At 36.8% G+C, this 21,526-nt stretch overlaps 1 protein-coding gene and 1 long non-coding RNA gene across 3 annotated transcripts; one reads left to right on the top strand and one right to left on the bottom strand.

The window, feature by feature from the left end:
• The first annotated feature begins 7,529 nt into the window (after positions 1–7,529).
• LOC145503067 (uncharacterized) lies at positions 7,530–11,866 on the top strand. 2 transcript variants are annotated; one of them, XR_014051419.1, is made up of 3 exons: positions 7,530–8,076; positions 8,658–8,704; positions 11,223–11,866. It is a non-coding gene; the product is annotated as an uncharacterized LOC145503067 (long non-coding RNA). The 2 variants fall into 2 exon arrangements; XR_014051418.1 differs by lacking the exon at positions 8,658–8,704.
• Positions 11,867–14,352: 2,486 nt separating this feature from the next.
• LOC145502433 (DELTA-actitoxin-Afr1c-like) lies at positions 14,353–20,952 on the bottom strand. Its single transcript, XM_081481763.1, has 7 exons — positions 20,190–20,952; positions 18,662–18,768; positions 18,240–18,266; positions 18,067–18,135; positions 17,213–17,312; positions 15,724–15,918; positions 14,353–14,893 (listed from the first exon to the last, which is right to left on the bottom strand). The coding sequence occupies exons 3-7, from the start codon at positions 18,252–18,254 to the stop codon at positions 14,541–14,543; spliced, it is 732 nt and encodes a 243-aa protein (XP_081337889.1). The 5' UTR covers positions 18,255–18,266; positions 18,662–18,768; positions 20,190–20,952; the 3' UTR covers positions 14,353–14,540.
• Positions 20,953–21,526: the final 574 nt, after the last annotated feature.

Raw genomic sequence — 21,526 nt, 5'->3', positions numbered from 1 at the left:
ACATACATGTAAAAGAGTTCAGTACATATATTTATAACTTAAGATTGTAATGCTTTGTTTGGTTTCTCTATATTTACAGACACCTTGACGCCATAATAATTTCTGACTAAGTTCATTGAACAAACTGACTTGAGTTCTGCAACCCATACTGTGTGTAGTGATATCATAGCTGCAACATTGTGACAGATACACTGTATTACATTATTAAGAAACACCTATGATACATGTATTAACTAATTATTTAAAGTGTCTGGTAAGTTAATCAGTTTTTCTTAGAGGCAATTTACTCATCATGTCATGGTTTAGTTAAATAATTGCTTTTTGGCTTAAAAATGATATTTATTGCGCTTGGTTTATGTTGCTCTTAAATCAATTTTGTGATAACCTGCATTGGGCATGGCATAAATAAATATTTTGCCAACACGAAATGGAGAACTGGGTCTTAAGCAAAGTTGCAGGATTAGTATTTTTGTAGAAAGAAAGAGTTGAGAAATTTGTGACATTCTACCGACAGCCTTGCCATTCGCAACGTCCAATAAGGTTAATTTGTTCCCTAGTGTTGTACAAATAGTGTTCTCTAATTTATAAATTATTTCAATCTGTTGTTTAAATGATTGCCTTATAACCCCATGTCCAGCTTTGGTGCATGAAGGATATTGATGTATTGTTTATCCATTTTGCTGTAAATTATCTTTAAATGATGTGTCAATCAAAACATATCTTGGATATGCTGGCTTTTTCTGACAAATGTACCTATGCCTCATAATCTTTGAGTGCATTTGGTTGTGCAGTGCAGACAAAATACAAGTACATAATATAATATACTCATAGCTTACTTATAATTCTTGGTATAATTTATTCGTAGCAAAATTAATTAATGGTACCCAATAACAGCTCCTGTAGTCCACAGTCTCAGTCGAGAAAAAGAACAAATCACTTTGGAATTGAATAATAAAATTATTATCAGAAGCCTATGCAAGTATTCATGATCAGCAACAAAATATCATATTTATCGTTCATTCGGGCTGAAACTATAAAATCGCTCGCAGCTTACTTCACATACATGTACATGTTGGATTATTTTCATCAGCAACAACATTCCAAAAAATAACTGACGAGCTCCGCTTTTAGGCTTTGCTAAATCTATATATTAACTTTTTCTTCTATACAAATGCTTTTTTGCTGTTTTGTTTTGTGTATATGGGGATTATTAAAACTCAAAACAGAAGGCCAAACAATATAAAGAAAACCTCACCGCAAAGTTACAAAACTCAAATAAAAATTGTACCTTTTCCTGAGTGCTTAATCGGGCTTTGAATAACCGGGCCCAGGAGCTACGCTTTTAGGCTGGCCTAAATCTATGTATTATGTTTTTAACTAAACCGAATGAAATTTGTCCTCTGCCATACCAGGCTTAAGGTGGCCGAACACAGTTTTCGCGCGCGCTTTTGCTGATGCAATTCAGCGCGCGCACAAGGATTGCAAAAAAACAAACATGCCGTCAATAGAGCGATGATTTTATTTACTCAACACCCGCACTATCTGTGCTATTTTCCTCTATAATTGAACGCAGTGTATTGATGGCTTTAATCTTTTATCACAAATATATGTTAGAAAAGGTAAAGATGGAAAGAACTCGGCAATTCTCAGCTTTTTCTTTGTTACCGAAAGAACCCAGTTAAATGCAGCGCATGCGTAGTAAGTCAAAAAATTGCGATTGAATGAAAATTTGCACTCTCAGAAATACGCCTATTTCTCGAGAACCACTCATTAGAATTTCACGAAATTTGGCACGAAAATACTTTCGGAAATAAGTAACTGGAGTATTGAAAATAATTGAACTTTAACAAAGGAAACTCTAGATGTTCCAGTAAACCTTTAACAAGGGATAATTAAAGATCTCTCTGTTAAATTATTCGCAAAATGGTGTTAACTTGTGAGAATCGTTACAAGCTTGTTGCATGCAAATAAACAAAACCGATTTTAAAGGCCTGTTTATTATTATTCGTGTTGCCATGGCAACGGCACATACGTCAGCTTAACCATAAAAAAAATCAAAGTTGGTGTTGTTAACTTGGTTGCTGCCATTTTTGGCGACCGAGAGATCAAGAGTTTTAGAGAAAAAGGTGAATGAAACACAGGTATCGAAAACTGTGTTCAGCCACCTTAAATGCCTTCAGGCGGACTCCAAAATTACTTTAACACCACCCACATACGAAATACATTTGGAAACAGAAATGTAATAGGCTATAATAGAAGAGTTATCAAAAGGATAATTTCAGCCTGAATTCGGCAGAAAAATAAGAATATTCAGTATCGGCCGAAAAAAGATAGAAAAAAAAAAAAAAAAAAAAAAAAAAAGAGGGCGTATAGCACGACTCGTTCGAGTCGAAGCTTCCTTAACCAAAATTTTAAATTTTCTCGCGTTTTTTTTTTTCGCTGAAATTCCGTAAAATTTGGCAGACTGTTAGTAAATGTTTGACGTTAGTCCAAGCTCGTTTTTCAGGGAAATTTATGAGGAGTTTTTTTGCAGCGGTAAAAGACATAAATTTGCAAAAATCGGAAAAAACGGCCTTTACAAACTATACTTTTTTCGTGTTTAAAACTCGTATCCCGCAGGGTGCGATGCGCTGTGAAAATATGGAAGATTTCACCGAAGGAAATTTAAGAAAATCACAAATAAGGTCATAAAAAAAGCAAAAAAACACATCTGTTTGGGCATTTATAATTCAAGACTAAAACCCAAAATTTTAACAGAGATGATAGTAAAACACTATTTAAACATTGCTTATTACATGTAATAAGTTCGAGAGGACTGGGTGGAAAAACAAGTACAAAAACTGCATCCAAAACATAATACTTGCGCGCGCAACGCCATAAATGACTACCCTATGAAGCCACCTTAATTGCTAAGTCCAGTGTAGGGTGGGATTTATTGTACAGTATATTCTTGACTGAAATTCGATGGTACATATATATGTGGGTTATTGTTGACCAAGCTTGTTCTGTCAAGATTGCTGGATTTTGACCAAGTTCTTTTTTTTTCCCTGTCTATGGACGAACAAGACGGACTCGAGGTCCATAAATATGCAAAAACAGAAGGAGGCCAATATCTAGCCATCTCAACCTAACCAGCTCAGTCAATAAGGGATTTATTACTCGGGCCTCCGTAGGAAAGCCCGAGTCATAAAATGCAAGCGTTTTGGTCGCCAATATGGGGATCATGGTCGCAGGCGTTCCATGCGCAGACCATGGAAATTGGGAACGGGAAACGCGACATTGCTGGCTCTTCGTGACAGAATGCGGTGTTTTGCGAATAAAGTTCTGGCAAGAATCGTTCATCGTTCATCTCACATACAAAGATGTCGATCGTCTTCGGAAAGGGTCGGTACACGAATTATATCGCTTGAAAGCCAGCCAGGGACGTAAAGTTCACGCTTGAAACGTTCTCGTGAGATAACAGCTGAGCCGATCGCGGTATGACTTCAAACTATGAAAACACTGACGAAAAATAGCAATCAATGCCTGAATGTGGCTACTGCTGTTGTTATTTAGAACATTGCAGTAAACCAAATCATAATGCAATAAAACGAGCTAAACACGAAAACGTTTTTGGACTCGCAGCTCATTAAAAACAAGCGACTTGTTTCTTGCACCGGGCAAAATGTCGATCTCCAAATTTGTAAAGATAAGACTTTTGGTAACTTGAATTAAATATCTTACCTCCAAGTTAGTTGGCTTTCTAGTAGGGTGCAGGAAAAAAAAAATAACGTGTGATTTTGGAGGCAAATTGTGCGGGAAAATTAAACCGATTGTGCAGAAAATTGTGCGGGATTATTGACGAACCAATGTTCTAGCTAAGTCCTAAGGAAAATCTGCATTCTAACTGACGATAGTTTAGCCAGTTATTTCACTAGTAGTTCAAATATATTTAGCAGTGTTAGCAGTCGCTAATTCTTTTACAAACCTGTGTCTGACTGCTAAAGAAAATCGTGTTGCGTGACAAAAACTAGATGTAAATGGAACCAAAATAAATAGCAAAACAGAATGCCGCATCTTCCCTTATAAATGAGACTCCATTTTAAGAATACTCCTGCCTTGATTCAATAAAAATATGTAGCTTGAATATTTCTTCATAAATTGCGTTGAGGGTCGCAAATTCTTGGAAGTTATCCGCAAAATACACAACTTGAAAGCTTATGCAAATTATGCGCAATGCAATTTGCACCTTGTCATAGGGCTGTTGTTTTCGCGAAGGAGTATATATATTAGCCCTCCAAAGGAGACATGACTCTTGAAAAGGGTTTAAGATCGCAAAACGGCAAAGATGCTCAGCTGCACAATTTACTCGGATCGCCACGACCAGTAAACGAACATCGTACAGTTTCTGCTAGCATGTAAAATGTAATCGCCACAAGTTGTTAAAAGACCTGGAAAGTTCTTTGCAAACAAGTTCTCCATAAAAGCGCAGACAGCTGTGCTTCATTCTTGAACCAAAATGGTTTAAACTCAAAACTTGCGATTGGATTAGGAGGATACCCAACGAAACAACTTGAATAGTAAATATCTAAGCGGAACTCTTGTGCTTAAATATCCTGATTCTTTTGTTTGCATTGTGTCCAATACGCGTTTTCGTAACGTACGATTTGATACTACTGTACGAAGTCCGAGTAAACGCTCTTACAGCCTCTAGTTATATGGAAAAAGAACACTGTTTTCTCGCGAGACATAGTGGGCTATCTCAAGGTGGCGCCATCCTGTCCGCTCGGGTACCCAATCACAGTGCAGGATTTGTTCTTCTAACCTGCTCTCAAAGCCAGTCATATAATCAATTAAAATTAAGCGATCTGCTTTAGCAGGATATGTAACGGCTCCAGGGGAGCATCCTTTCATGAGCAAAGTAATTTCCCTTTAGTGTATCAGCATATTTTAAGGCGCTGCAGTAAGTCATTAGACTATGACAACTGAGAAGCCTCGAGTTCAAAGTTAGCCCATCGATGGAAAGTTGGAAGGAAAAAAAGTAGCTTTGATTTCAAATGCAAATACACACAAAAAAAGACGTACATTGGGACTCAAGACTATGGATCAGAAAGTATTTATAAGGCTCTCAAAGGGACTAAAGAGAACCTTAAAGATTGAAAGAAACCAGAGGTACTTGGCTAGAATTTCGGTATTGATGAACAATGAAGTTTCACTCGCATTATCGGCCAAGGGAGAATAAAAAAATGCATATAAATTAGTTTGCACTTAGTTCAATGAATTTTTTTTTTTTCAGAACAATTCTCCACGGAACCATTCTAGTCGTGATAGCTCTGTAACTTAGCTCGGTGTTGCACAAAAGTTTTGGGTAGGGGGTAAAGGGAATTTCGTGATTCGGGAATGGCTTATTTTTTCCCCCGTGGAATCAGTTGCCGACAAACCGTTATTTTCCAAAACAATTCAGTTGTGAAAGGCCCAACTTATTTTGTGTGAAAGGTGATCTTGCGCTCCCACCCTTGACTTCACCACCCTCTTTTGTGAGTGTTTAAAGTTTCTGTGAACTAAATGTTAGGGGTTAAAACGAGGAAGCCATCGGCGTCTAAGGAAGAGCTCCCCTGACTTACCCATTTAACTTTTGGGTTTAAGTTCAGTTGTGAAAAACAACGAAATACTACTTTCCACTGGAAAAGTTGAAAATTTACATGGACATGTCAATTGTAATTTACAGTATGTAAATCTTGATTTACATTCTTTGTAAATTACAATTTACATGTTAGGGTTTTGTAAAATAAAATTACAGGAAATTTACAGCTTTTAGTACAGCTTGTAAATGTTCTGTAAATAGTGATTTACATTGTCTTTGTCGACAATGATCATTTGAAGAACATGTAAAAACTTGTAAAATATTTTACGCACTTTTACAGTATCTGGCTTTGTAAAAAACATGTAAATTGCTTTGCTAAACCATGTGAGGAACGTGTAAATAATTCAAGCGAATGCTGTAAAAAGTCTGGAAATGTTATGTTTGTAACCCTGTAAAAACCATGTAAATGAAAAAAGGGGGCCTGTAAGAAACATGTAAAAACCATGTAAATGAAAAAAGGGGGCCTGTAAGAAACATGTAAAAACCATGTAAATGAAAAAAGGGGGGCTGTAAGAAACATGTAAAAACCATGTAAATGAAAAAAGGGGGCCTGTAAGAAACATGTAAAAACCATGTAAATGAAAAAAGGGGGCCTGTAAGAAACATGTAAAAACCATGTAAATGAAAAAAGGGGGCCTGTAAGAAACATGTAAAAACAATGTAAATGAAAGAAAAGGAGCCTGTAAGAAACATGTAAAAACCATGTAAATGAAAAAAGGGGGCCTGTAAGAAACATGTAAAAACCATGTAAATGAAAAAAGGGGGCCTGTAAGAAACATGTAAAAACCATGTAAATGAAAAAAGGGGGGCTGTAAGAAACATGTAAAAACCATGTAAATGAAAAAAGGGGGCCTGTAAGAAACATGTAAAAACCATGTAAATGAAAAAAGGGGGCCTGTAAGAAACATGTAAAAACCATGTAAATGAAAAAAGGGGGCCTGTAAGAAACATGTAAAAACCATGTAAATGAAAAAAGGGGGCCTGTAAGAAACATGTAAAAACCATGTAAATGAAAAAAGGGGGCCTGTAAGAAACATGTAAAAACCATGTAAATGAAAGAAAAGGAGCCTGTAAGAAACATGTAAAAACCATGTAAATGAAAAAAGGGGGCCTGTAAGAAACATGTAAAAACCATGTAAATGAAAAAAGGGGGCCTGTAAGAAACATGTAAAAACCATGTAAATGAAAAAAGGGGGGCTGTAAGAAACATGTAAAAACCATGTAAATGAAAAAAGGGGGCCTGTAAGAAACATGTAAAAACCATGTAAATGAAAAAAGGGGGCCTGTAAGAAACATGTAAAAACCATGTAAATGAAAAAAGGGGGCCTGTAAGAAACATGTAAAAACAATGTAAATGAAAGAAAAGGAGCCTGTAAGAAACACGTAAAAACCATGTAAATGGAAAACCTAGAAGTTGCACGGGTGCGACACCGCACTAACGAAGCTGTCTTCTTGTGAACTTTCCGCGCATCCACAACGACAAAATAAAACTAGAATTGTTACTGCACATGCAGGCGTCCCAAGCTTACGTCTCTAGAAAAGAGAAAAATTAATTCTCGGACACGTACGTATTTATTCATGAAGGACCATGAAAGCGTCACGTGTTGAGTGAGTTCAAGACGGAAAGAGCCCTGGTGACCGAGTTTGAACTGACGCGGAGTTAGGTTAGGCAGGGAACCATAAGGAACACCCGACGACCGTTTCCTCTCGAATGCTTTTCAACGCTGTTTTAGGCTATCTGGTGAACTTTGAAAGCTCTGTAGGTTAATTTTAGGTTGCGCAAAAAAAATTTATCTGTTCGGTTATTCTAGAGGGGCTTGAGTATTCTCGAAATTATTAGGGCTTTTTTGTCCATTTCACGAAAACGTTAGGTCTTATCGCCTTTCCGAAAATGATAGGTGACTTTTTTTCGGTACCCAAAATGACATTTTTAACAATCCGAAAACAACAAACATTAAACTTCTCATATCGCGAAAGTTCGAGGTCACAGTTGTGCCCCTGAACCGCTGAGAATGAACGAAATATCATCGATTTAGAGCGTTAAATATTCCGAAACATGCACATTCTACAAGTAAGATTAATACAACTAAGTCTGCCCTTGCATGTTCACTGTTTCTTTGTTTTTTGTTTTGTTTTGTTTTGTTTTGGTGATTTCTACCGTTTTGTACTTTCATTGCCATCACTGTTATCCCAGTCCCTCTATAAGAGCATACCAGCCTTGTGATTGCCCGATCTCCAACAAGCAGGAATCAGCGGTCTTCATGTTAGGTACCAGGTTCTCTCGGTTCTCCCGCCATGTTTGGCAGTTCGTTGGAACTTGCATCGAACTCTAGCTCTGTTTTAGCGGGCCAAAATCCACTCTACCTTCGCTTCGTCGCCGTGCACGGTTTCAAGGCAAAGTTTACCGTTACCCAGAAGTTGAAGATAGCGATTACAGGCAACAAAAACAACAGGTAAGCGAGTTTTGCATAAATTGAACGAGCAGAGTAAAGTAACGTCAAGATACGTATACATTTCGTTTTGCCTTTGGTTTTGAATGTGTCATTATCAAGGAGAAGTTACATTGCTTGTGGAATCGACTTTGGTGATGTTTACCTGCCGTGCATAAAGAGCTTTATTATCTGTTATTATCTGTTCTCGATAACTGAGCATGAGCATGCGACATTTGTTATTGTCTTATATGCACCTCATGATTCTTTCTGATGCATGCTCTTGTAAGGTTATGTTGCCCTCTGATGTGAATGCTAGTAAGCTAAAATGTAATGTGCCATCTTCAGCAGAGAAATTTCTCTTATGCTAGAGTAAGTATTCTGAAGCTACTCAAGTGTCTACAGTTGTACCTACATGCAAGTTACAATATGCTGTTATACACAACTGTACATGGACATTGCACCCACTGGTGCTGATACTGTAGTAAGTTAAATGTTGTGGTATTTAATTTCACAAAAAAAAACACTATGATACTTTATAAAGAGGTGTACATGTACCTCAAACTGCCGTGAAAACTACACAGGACTCTTTTTTTTCTACACAGGACATGTAATGTGCCATCTTCAGCAGAGAAATTTCTCTTATGCTAGAGTAAGTATTCTGAAGTTACTCAAGTATCTACAGTTGTACCTACATGCAAGTTACAATATGCTGTTATACACAACTGTACATGGACATTGCACCCACTGGTGCTGATACTGTAGTAAGTTAAATGTTGAGGTATTTTCTTTCACAAAAAAACCACTATGATACTTTATGAAGAGGTATACATGTACCTCAAACTGTCGTGAAAACTACACAGGACTTGAAAAAAAGGAAGAGTAACTTGCCCAGGCAGGAAAATCTACTTGTCTTGGATGACACAGTATAGTCAATCGATTATTTCATAACAATCAATAGAAATTAGTCAATGATATCAGAAATCAATAAAAGGATTCGTCATGAGTCATCAATTGTGATCAAATTTTCAATAAGCATTATCAATTTTGCTGATACTAGCTTATCTTTTAAGCAACATTTAATAAGAAAGAAATGAACAAAAGATTTAAAGTGAAATATGAAATCATGAATACAACTGCATAAAAACATAACATTGTATCTCGTAAACAGAATATTTTGCTGGCATACATGTATCAGGGACTATGTTTTGGGGGTTTTTGGTAGTGCCTTTGAAATCTACACAAAAAAAGTTACAATCAAACACTGTGTTGAGGGACAATTTTTCTACAGTTTAGGTGAACTAACAAAGAGAGACCAACTTTCAATTGATTCTCTAATGACTGATAAATTTGGTAAAATCAAACTGATAACTTGAAACTTTTCTAGCATGTGAGTACGAATTTCTTTCAATTGATCGATAGCACTGATAACACTTACATTAATTTCAATTTATTGATTTATATCAATTTATGGATTGATTTCAATCGATTACCTTACCCTGGGATGACCAGACAGCACTTTAGAGCCCTGTCACAGCTGTACATTTTACTTGTACGAAATTGGGCTCATACCAAATACATGTAGGTTTCATGTGTCATGCATCTGTTCATGCATCTGTAGCAGGGCAGGAAAAAAATTGTAAGTCACTTGCCCAGTGGGCCGGTCAATTTCAGTTTTCACTTGCCCCACTTAAATATTAGTTGCCAGTGTGGTGGCCAGTAAGGAAATCAGAGGACAAATGCGAATGAAGTACACTCGGATTCCAAACTAATTCTTGCTTTCAACCTAATAATTAACTAATCTTTAGGTGTTAAGTTTTGAAATGGAATGACTGGAAATTATCATTTATCAAGCTGGCATTTTTAGTCAGACTCACAAGACTACTGACGCTACATTGTAATTTCACTTGCCCACTGGGCCACTGAACTTCTATTTTCGCTTGCCCAAGAGCAAAATTTACTTGGCTGAGGAAATCAGACCTGGGTTTTTTCCTGCCTTGAGTAGATCACAGATAACATCAAAATGTGGTAGAAGCAAAAAATAGTCACATAAGCCATTACTAGAGTGTGTCACAGAATCTGTGAATTTTTCAGGTGTGTGTCACTGATGTTTTTACCACATTTTGATGTCTTCTGTGATCTATTACTGAACAGATGCACAACAACATAGAATCTGTCTGCTTCGTAATACATAACAAAGAAACAAAAACAAACTTTTATGACATCATCTGTACCTTTGTCCACCAATAGAGCATAAGTGCACGTAAGAAACAATCAAATTGTGCCTGCAAATAACTTGACTTATTAGTTAAACATTGTTTGACAGGAGTTTGATTTATTGTCCATGATTATTACAATGTAGGAGATAGTGAACATTGAATAGTTACTGCCATGGATTTTGAGTTTAGTTCTTCTACATCCTCTGACATTCAGTGCCTACCAATCAGAGATGCAAATTTTTTGTCACACAGTGGCTACAGATGTAGATGTATGATCTGTTTGATTGATGAATATTCAGGGCTCAAAATAATGGCCGGTCAACGGGCAATGTCTGGCCAGAATGGTGACTTGACCGGCCAAAAACTTCACTCGCCGGTCATGTTGACCAGTCATGTCATGTTGAGACGGTCACGTTGTTCATTCTTGAATAAACAATCAAATCCCCAACTGTAAATCTGAGAGTTTTTATCTCTTTTTTATCATGACCTCTAATGAAAACATACACCAATGCATACATGTATCTGTTCGAACGGCTAAAGACCATTCACTTGCTGTTTGTCATGCGTTCAAGATCGATAGGAATGCCATTCGAGCGACTGGGGTTAAATCTGTTCAGAAAAATATTAAGCCAATCTTTAAACGGTCTAGCAGTGACTGGAACAAACAAACTATATTTGTGGGTTTAATTTAGCTCACATTACGTGTACTTGATTTTTTCGTAAATATCTTGACCAGTCAGAAATGAGACATGACTGAGCTAAAATTACTTTGGCCGGTTAACATGACCGGCTACAGTCCAATTTCAAATGTCACAGTATAAATTGGAATGATAAGAAACAAAATAATAACTCCAGTGTAAAATTTGCTGATTGATATCATACACAGAATTTGCTGATTCATACTCAGACATAACTTATCTTATTTAACAAAATGTTTTATGTTACTTGTAGGATGAAGTAAAATTGAGAGTGTTCAATACATGCATACTCCTTGGCATTGATACTTGATCAGGAAAAAATCAGCCACTGAGAAGTCTACAGTACCTATGACTCTATAAGGGGTCAGAGGTCCATTTCTTGAAGGCCCTGGAAACTTTTTGGGCCCATAAAGCCATCTTTAATTGAGCTGTGTCTAAAAACTAAGAGCTGTATATGCCTGAAACTTCTTGTGTGAAGGAAACCTCTGTTCATATTGAGAATAAGCGAATAAAACAGCTCTGTAAGCATAAGATTTCAGATTTTGGTATGGCTTTCTGAGTGCGAAAACTTTTTGGGACCTTCGAGAAATGGGCCCCTGGTGCATTACAGTCTAACATGGTGACCTTCAACACTTTCTGGCATAAATTCAACCACTTTAAACATTATTTTCAATGCTTTGAAGTATCACCTACACTGTACCTGTGTTAGTGAATTAGCATTAAATTTGAATATCTTAGATCGCTAGGTTGATACTTATTGTTCAATACAGCAGCTATAAGATTTCATCATAAAAAGCAACGGCTATGTTTACATACATGTAGTACCAGAACAATAATTTATTAACTTATGATGTGTTATTGGAACTATGGTACTAGATAGGCCTTTCAATTTCAACAGGTCCCTATGAATTTTTTTTTTTACAGTACAGGTTTTTTTTTATCACAAAAAGAAAAAGTAAAATTTTGAATTTTGTTTACAGTGAATGTTTTGTCAGGGGTCCAAAATGTTTGTCCTGTTTGGATTCTGTACAGTTGGAAAAAGAAGGAAACTGTGACTTTGTAAACATAGCCTAAAAGATGTCAGAAGCCTTGTTTTATGTTATGCAATGTAGTATTCCTTTGGCATGAATGTTTTTATGATGAATTTAAAATGTCAATCTCTATCTTGTGGTAAATGTTTTTTCTCCCTATTTTCTGTTATCTCAAAAGAACAATTCACTCTGAAAAAAGTTGATCAATATTTCACACTTACATTGTAGTAATTTTCATAATAAGGTAAAGGTAAAGTCTGCATATGAGCCACATGGCTCAACAGACTGGAGCTTATCCCGCTTTCTGTAGCAGGAAGCGACAAAGACTATTTCTACTTCCCCTGGATGAGATGCCAGTCCATTGCAGGGTTACCCCACCATTAAATTCGCTGGTACCCACTTATACACTGGGTGGAGAGGCACTGAGAGTAATGTGTGTTGCCCAGCAACACAACAGAATGTACCTGCCTAGGGCTTGAACCCGGACCGCTCGATCAGGAGTTGAGCTCACTACATGTAACTACGAGGCCATCATGCCTCCCACATTTTTCATAATAATCATTAAGGCTAATTTAATCCTACATTAATTACTTAGTAAGAAAAAAAACAGTTTATTCATTCATTTTATGACAAAGGTATTATCATTATGTTACATTTGACTTTGTGAATTTAGTATATATTTAAGACAGGTATCCATTTGCAAACAATTTTAATTTAGTAATACGCCTAAATTGCCAAATTTTCACTCATTGTAGCTGACAACAGTATACATGTAGTTCTTAATCATTTTACTATTTATGAATTAAATAGAGTTGAATATGACATGGTTTTGCACAATCTTGAAAAGGTCTTGAATTTTAGTAGTCTTCTTGAACAGTGCTTGAATTTGGTTAAAGGAGCTCAGTCATTGTATTTTAAAATATTTTGGCCATGCACAAAATTACATTTAAGTCGTCTTGTTATGGATAGAAAGAAAAGAAAACATGTTTTATTTGTTACAATGTGTACATTGTAAACCTTATTCATGGCATATAAAAACTATTTGAATTTTACTGAGTTTGTTCTGATTGCAATAAATTTCTGATTCTGTATAAATTTGCATGTTTTCTACTATTATAATTAAGGTCAACAGATTTGATTACAATAAAACAGTACATTCCATGCATTTTTCTTCAAGTTATTATTTACAAGTTATTTATCGTACAGGGTTTCTGCCTCTCTTTTTCGATTCACATGTTATTTACAGGCTCCCTTTTTACATTTCCAGGTTATTTCCAGGCTCCCTTTTTTGATTTACATGTTATTTACAGGCTCTCTTTTTCAATTTACAGGTTATTTGCAGGCTCCCTTTTTCAATTTACAGGTTATTTACAGGCTCCCTTTTTCAATTTCCAGGTTATTTACAGGCTCCCTTTTTCGATTTACATGTTATTTGCAGGTTCTCTTTTTCAATTTCCAGGTTATTTACAGGCTCCCCTTTTCAATTTCCATGTTATTTGCAGGCTCCCTTTTTCGATTTCCATGTTATTTACAGGCTCTCTTTTTCCATTTACATGCTATTTACAGGCTCCCTTTTTCGATTTGCAAGTTATTTACAGGCTCCCTTTTTCGATTTACATGTTATTTACAGGCTCCCTTTTTCGATTTCCATGTTATTTACAGGCTCTCTTCTTCCATTTACATGTTATTTACAGGCTCCCTGTTTCGATTTACATGTTATTTACAGGCTCCCTTTTTCCATTTACATGTTATTTATTTACAGGCTCCCTTTTACGAGTTACATGTTATTTACAGGCTCCCTGTTTCGATTTACATGTTCTTTATGGGCTCCTTTTTTGATTTCCATGTTATTTACAGACTCCCTTTTTCGATTTACACGTTATTTACAGGCTCCCTTTTTCGATTTACATGTTATTTACAGGCTCCTGTTTTCATTTTCCATGTTATTTACAGCCTCCCTTTTTTTTATTTACATGTTGTTTACAGCCTCCCCTTTTTATTTACATGTTATTTACAGTATTATGGCAGCCTCCCTGTATTAAATTTACATGTTATTTACGGGTTTCCAGGTTGAATCACAAGAAATTTACAGGCTATTTACAGTATTTACAGGCACAGTTTACATGTTATTTACATGATCTTAGCCCTTTGCTTTGAAGCATTTACAGTGTTTCCTTCATCATTTACATGTTTCACTTGAAATATTTACATGTTTTTTACATGAAACCTCCAAAACATGTAAAAGGGGAAAAATCATGTAAATTAATCTTTACAGTCTCTTTTTGATTATTTACATGTTAATTACATGTTATTTACATACTCTGTAAATTTTCAACTTTTCCAGTGTTCATTTTTCCCACACGTTTATTTGTCATTTCAACTCTTTAATAATAAGCCCCACAGATTTTCAACTAGAAATCTTTGACACAGCCAATGATGCGACCGTGCTAACCATCACCCCCTAACTAAACTTACTACACAATACAGCCTGTTACTTCTTAACACCGGTTATGCGAGCGAGTGAGGCAAGCATGCTTGTTTTACATGCAAGTTTCGCTTTCTTTCAGGACATGAATCTCCAAGGTAGCTTGACCAGAGCTGGACATAGAGCCGCAAAATTTTAGACCAGAACCGAGGAATCTCTCATGCCAACCATTTGCCTTGAAGGGGTTTGCGTCATAATACAAATCTTCGTATTGATCATAGTTGGCGTCTTGGTTTCCAGAGTGTAGCTTAGCATTCCACCAGTTCTCGTAGAAGTTATAATCAAACGGGACAGACCACATCACAGCAAGTGTTTTGCCGATGCTTGGAATGTAGTAGGCCAGGACTCCGACAACTCCCGTTGCGACCGGTCCATTGGTCTTGCGAGGCCCGTAAAGTACGGCATACCCTGTGGAAATAGAAGAGAAAAAAAAGAAAAAGAAAAAAAGAAACGGAGAAACGGAGAAACAATTAAAAATGATTGATCTCGGTTCTCGCAAAATATCATGATTTGTTAGTGGCGAGCAGATCAATTATTTGCCGAAGCCGAAGACAGAGGAAAATAATTCTTCTGCGAGACACTGACGAATCACGATATTTAACGATAACCGAGCTCAATAACTGTTCTTGAAAATGTTCTTGGGCGCTTTGTTGACAACGGTTTTGATTTTCTTCTTAATTATTAATCTCGGTCCTATTTCAGAGGCTCCAATATAATTCTGAAAAATGGGGATATCACTTGAAAAATCATGTAACAAAACAAGCATGGCGCGAAAAGGTGAAGAACAAAAAACAACAACAAAAAAAAGGTGAAAAAAAAAAAAAACCTAAACAGAAATAAAAATGTAATGTAAATGTCAAGATTATTTATAGTGGTCATTCACTTAGCTATACAAGCAGTAAGCTTAGCTATTTTACAGGCATGCCACTGAAACAAAGGAAACAACTGTTTCAAATAAACGTAGCATAGTTCAAAATCCCAACTGGCAGAAGGCAGACCAGTTGGCTATTTACAAACCGTTACCAAGAATTTGAACTGAAGGATACCGAGAAACAAATCCCGCTAGTGACAGATGGAGGCCTTGAACCCGAGACCTCCAGATTACAACACCAGCGCCCTAAACCACTCGGCCACGCTGCCTCCTTTGATGCCTAGCAAGGTGAAACGGTCATGTTGGTCATATTGTGTTGGTCAAGTTCAAGCATGATAACTACTATAATGCTAAATTCACTTTTTACCATCAGGAACAGAATAGGGCAGGTTTTCATCTGCAGTGCCAGAAGAAAAGTAGGTAGAACCTTCTTGCCACCTAAATCCACTTTCGTTGTCAACGCCAACGGCGCATTTGCGGCTTACGTCGCCGAGGACATTTAGGAGGTTTTTCAGCAGGCCGATTGTAAGCTCGGCACCTGCAATAATAACTCCTGCAGCAACTGAAATTAAATGAGCAAGTAAGTGAGATCTTAATAAAACCCCTGCACAGTCTGTATCAACCGAAATCTTGTTAAAACCTTACCAGACGTCTGGTAAGGTTTTGTAAAAATCAACGAATCAAATATCTTGACTTGTTACTTGTATGGTCCGCATAACGCTCTCCACCGGACAATTATTCCACGAGGGCGCGCTCGATATGAGATGGTAAATAGCCAACGAGGCCCTACGGGCGTCGTTGGCTACGATTACCTCATATCCAACAAGCGAGACTGGATTAATTGTTGTTTTAAAAACGTCCCTAAAATATAGAAGACTAGGCCCCCAAAAATCACGCGTTTGCATACCATATTTTTAGAGCATGGTATAATGGCTTATGACCCATGATGGCTAAGCCAATGAAAACTCTTAAATTGTATTATCCATTAGACAGTGGGGATTTATCCGGAGGAGGGCGTTATCCACCTTTCGAACAAATCTTGCCTGGCCCTTTCTCTGTCGCGCAACTTTGCGCTTTCGGAAGAGGGAATCTCTTTCGAAAGCGTAGCGTTGCGGGACAGATAGAGTCATAACTTGTATAGTTACTCGTTTATTGACAAACTATTACCGCAGGGGGAGGGGGGACTCCCAAGATAAGCTATGTGGGTTTGTACCACTGTGAAGGGAATAGTTTTCAAGCAATTTAGTCTGGGATAAATAGTTTTGGTCTAGAGTAGGGTATAATTTAACTGACAAGTGGCCAGTATAAATAATTTAGTCTAGAACAGGGTTATTTACCCTGGGTTCGACAATGGAAATTAAAAGTCGAAAGTGACTTTGCAAGATATTGGCTTAGTTAACGTATGTTGGGCTGCGATAGTGATAAAGTTTCAGCATGGAAAATAGCTAGTCTAGGATAGAGTACAGGTTTTTGGTACCTTGTCCAGAATAGGGTGGCAAAATCAAGCTGATCATGGTCTAGTATAGGGTAAGGGTTTCAGTGTCCCCACGGCACACCCCTACCCGGGCGGGCAAACCATATCTAGCTAATGTCAGACTACTTGGTAAACTATCAGCTCTTGATTTTAACGAGTTGGTGCAAGCCCTTGCCATCCTTAGAGGGCTAACCTAGCTGGAGGTGCAACTTCCTATGTTTTCATTTGTTTGGTTGTTGTTGTTGTTGTTGTTTTTTTTTTTTCTTTTTTCTTTTTTCTTTTTTGTGTTTTTCTGCGACCGTCTCTAACTAGGCTTTACAACTATCGAGACAATTCATTTCATGTGTCAGTCCACTAACTACAATTACTAAAGATCATTTACTTCTGCCCTCGGGCTTTTCGCTGTCTAGGTTTTCCAAGTCCACCGGCTCCTGCGGTATAGCTTCAGCGTTATGAGATCGCTTTAAAAGGACCTTCAGTTCCTATGTAGCAGAAAGTAAAACAGTCAGCTCATTCAGTTGGTTTTAATTCTTCATCTCTTCTTTTGTTATCAGCCGATTTTAGAACTACCTTATATAACTGTATCATCAATAGCGTGGCCGAATATCTCCCATAGAAAATGCAGCCAATCGGAATACAAGAAACTCGTTGAATATTCGACGGTATTGCATCAACCTTCCCATCATGCAACGCGCATACGTCACATTGACTGCGTTGGCCAGTGCATTTCTATGGTGTGGTATAAAATAGTTATGCAACGCCCTCTCGTGGTATACCATGGAATATTCCACTTATCACTTGTATTATCTTGGAATACACGCTCGCCTAACGGGTCGGGTGTATACCGAGGAAATGCAGGGACGGGTAGGATATTCCGTGATATCCACTAAACTGGTAACGATTAAACACAGTTAACGAGAAGCTAAATTTCATACGCTTTCAACAATCGATCACTTACTAAATTCGTGTGCCAAATATATCAAATATTGTGAAATGTTATTTTTTTTTAAACAATGAAAGAAATGAAGTAATATGGGACATTAGCAACAGAAAAGTAAATTTAATTTGGTAAATAATTATTTACTCCTTTCATAGTGTCAAAGAAAGCATATTTTGAGCCAGCAGTAATCAGATCATGTGATCTGCGGTTAGCAGTTTCGCAATAATTGAATTAATGAAGCGAAAAGTAAGAAAATTCTATTTCCAAAATAAAAACCCACATTAATATCTTTTTACCTGGCGATTGGGAACCATTTCAGGAAAGTGGGCCAGACCAACATCTGCTAACAATGCTTCAGTTCTCCGCTTTGTAAGGGAAAAAAAGCTAAAATGTTAGAACAAGAATCAGCACTGTTCAAAAATGCCCCTTCACACATTTTTATTACCAGTAAAAGTTGTTATTATATCACCTTGGTTTTGGGCATTTCTTCTAGTACCTATGCGGAGAAAAATATATCCAAGGACTTAGCGGTTATTGTTTAGCGTCTGACCCAAGCAAAACGTTTTTCTCCATTTATAAAATGTTAAAAATATAAATAAAATCGTTTTACAGGTACATTGTCTGTATTTCAATGAAATTGTGGCCGTTTCAATTTGATTTCCTTGCAAAAGTGTGTCGCAGCATAAATGACAGATTCTAAAAAGCACCTCGATTTGTTAAAGCTAATGTTAATGCTCTTTTACATTTTACATCATTGTGTTAAAAGTATAACTTCATACATGGCGTAAAACGGACCAAATATACCATAGTGATTTTAAGAGAGACGCCATTTAGGGTTGCGAAGATAAAGTTTGATGAAAGGCAATAACACAGGTCATTCTTTTTCTGTACCTCTCCATTTGGGATCGTTTGCTTTCATCGCAGTTCCAAAGGTAGTAGTAGTAACCGAAACCATTAACAGCAAGGAGAAGATAAAACTGAGGTGGTCCATGTTCAACCTAGAAAACAATATTATAACCAAAAACATTCATTATCAATGACAAGAAAACTTCTCGCGTCTGAAAAGTCTGTGGTGGGTTAGTTGGGTTCAGTGATTCTAAAAATCTATCTATAATAATTATAACATGGAATAAACAAACAGTACGTGCGGGAACATTATCCTGTGTATACTAAGCTTTTGGTATGAATAATTCAAATTTGTAACTTACATTTGCAGGAGCGTGGGCGTTTTACGTAAACAAATCTGTGCTATACTTGGCAAGGGATGAGAAGATGGTATGATGCATTTTCCGCTTGGTTAATTTTTTTGGTCCGTAATTAGGTAGAGAGTTATTATGTTGCGTCTGAAAGGTCTGTGGTGGGTCAGTTGGGTTCAGTGATTCTCAAAGGAAAACACCGTTTCAGATCAAAAATCGCCGAGAGGGTTCTAAATGCGAGAGAAGGCTCACATCTCGATTGTTCTCTAATTTATGTTTTGTAGAGTTTAAAGCACCAATTCATAATTCACAATTATCCCCTAAAATATCTACACATCCAGAAAGCATGTTGCTCTCACAAACAGACTTCCCAAAAGCTGCTTTCGGGAAGCAAGCTGATGCTTGTTAAAAAAAAAAAAAATCAATTTAGAGACAGAAAATATACAAGAAAGAAAAAACTCGGAGCTACTGTTTTCCACGCTGTACATGTATCTGTTTCTTCACGAGCAGATAAGCTTCTATGTGAAATCGCTTTGTTACATCTACCATGAAACATACACGAGAGTTTCATATTTTTCTATTTCGTCGCTAAATTTTTGTCTTTGTTCCTATTCGGTCAAAATATTTCTAGCTTCGTTCCGTTCTGTTTCTGCACTTAGTAGTTCATTTTTGCGTACTTTTTTGCATAATTACGGTGCAAGGTGTTTTCTCAAAATGACATTTTCTGTTTCTACATCGATGAAAGAGAACTAGAAAGGGAGTTGAGGAAAATTACGTGACTGAATTCATGAACAGAGTTGGAAGTTTGATTGCTAGTTTTCTATATATTAAAGACTCACAAAAATAAACTGTTGTTTAACATAGCTATTTCGTATTCCCCACTTAAAGTTAGTGAGGTTTTGGCGTCTCACAAAGCTGCTTTACCGTAGTTTCCAATCTATAGTAACCTCATCTTGTGAAAAAATACAGTCTCCACATTTAAGGACGAGAGCAATTGAGTCGAAATTGCACCTTCACTGTGTGTGACTAATCAAACTTCCCTTTATAGTTGAGGTTTTCAATACAACTTGTAGATGGCGAAGAATTATGTTCTTTGCTTAACCTTATTCAGATTTACTTGAGGATAACGAATATGTTTTTGAGAGCAAAATATCCTAATGCATATCAAGGTGTACAGTGCCAGCTTACTTTATCAAGAGGAACTTCAAATAGGAGATACAAACCTACTGTTTGTCTTGCTCACTCTGTACTTTGATGAAATTTTCCAGCAACAGGTAAGATCGTCTTTTCCAGAAACGTTTCCGAAAAGAATGAGAGCCCGTATTTTCTGTGTTTGCTTTTCAACGGTCCTAATTAGACGGGAAACTGACAGGTGCCAATAGTCAAATTCGTTAATAACGTGCGGATGATACCTGGCAGACAAATCGTTTCCAAAATGGTTTTCAAACAGCGCGATGCCTAGAGATATTTTTCCAGTGGAGGGAGAGCTTTCGAAGTTCAGTAGCTACTTATATAATGCAAATGTGCTAGAAAACTACTGATTATTTGTTACATGTAATCCAACTTAAACTTGATAAGAAAGGAAACATTTGTATTTGGTTGCCAAGGAAATCATGTCTTCTGTTCAAAATTACCGATGACATGAAAGATGAGATAAACAAAGAATACGTACAGGCAGAATTGCCTTTGTGTTTATTCTGAGAGACTTCCTTTAATTTATTTGTTTTTGCGAACAGTTATGCCAAGTCAACTATACTTGCGGTTCTTGTCACCGTTTGGTCGAAATTAAATACTTAAGGTGCAGCTTTAGTTTACAGCTTTCTTTGAAAACTGAACAGAACTACCGCCCGTAGTAGACTTTGCAAACAGCGCATGACTATTTCCATTTCTTACGGGTAGGAAAAGTTTTTGATGATAACATTTTCTGATTGAAGTTTTTTGATTAAAATAGAAAACTTAGAATATGCATATATCTCCGATAATTTTTCGTACACCTAAAGTTAAGCATTTATAGTTCAAGAGCCATTCCCACACTAAATAGACGATTTGAAACAAAGGAGAACAAAACCTTTTTTAAGTGGGTAGAAACATGCAGAGATGTTTGCTGTTACCAGGACATCAATGTATCTCTTAAACATGCCTTACATGGATCTCAAGTTGAAAATAAGATAGATATGTCGTGTCACCTAAAGTTAAGCATTTATAGTTCAAGAGCCATTCCCACACTAAAAAACGCTGGATTGTGGTCAATGTTCTCAACGAAATCCACCTTAAAAATACACGATTTGAAACAAAGGAGAACAAAACCTTTTTTAAGTGCGTAGAAACATGCAGAGATGTTTGCTGTTACCAGGACATCAATGTATCTCTTAAACATGCCTTACATGGATCTCAAGTTGAAAGTAAGATAGATATGTCGTGCGATATGAAATATTTTGGTAAACAAGAAAAACAATTAATAGCTGCCGACAAACGTATTTGCAAATATCTTTAAGTAGTTATGATATTATCAATTTAGAAAAATACTTCGAAACGTCCGATTAAAAACATTGATTTTAAA

Source organism: Orbicella franksi, chromosome 11, assembly GCF_964199315.1.
Source record: "Orbicella franksi chromosome 11, jaOrbFran1.1, whole genome shotgun sequence".
Classification (NCBI taxonomy): domain Eukaryota; kingdom Metazoa; phylum Cnidaria; class Anthozoa; order Scleractinia; family Merulinidae; genus Orbicella; species Orbicella franksi.
This window is presented reverse-complemented; position numbering and strand designations above follow the sequence as displayed.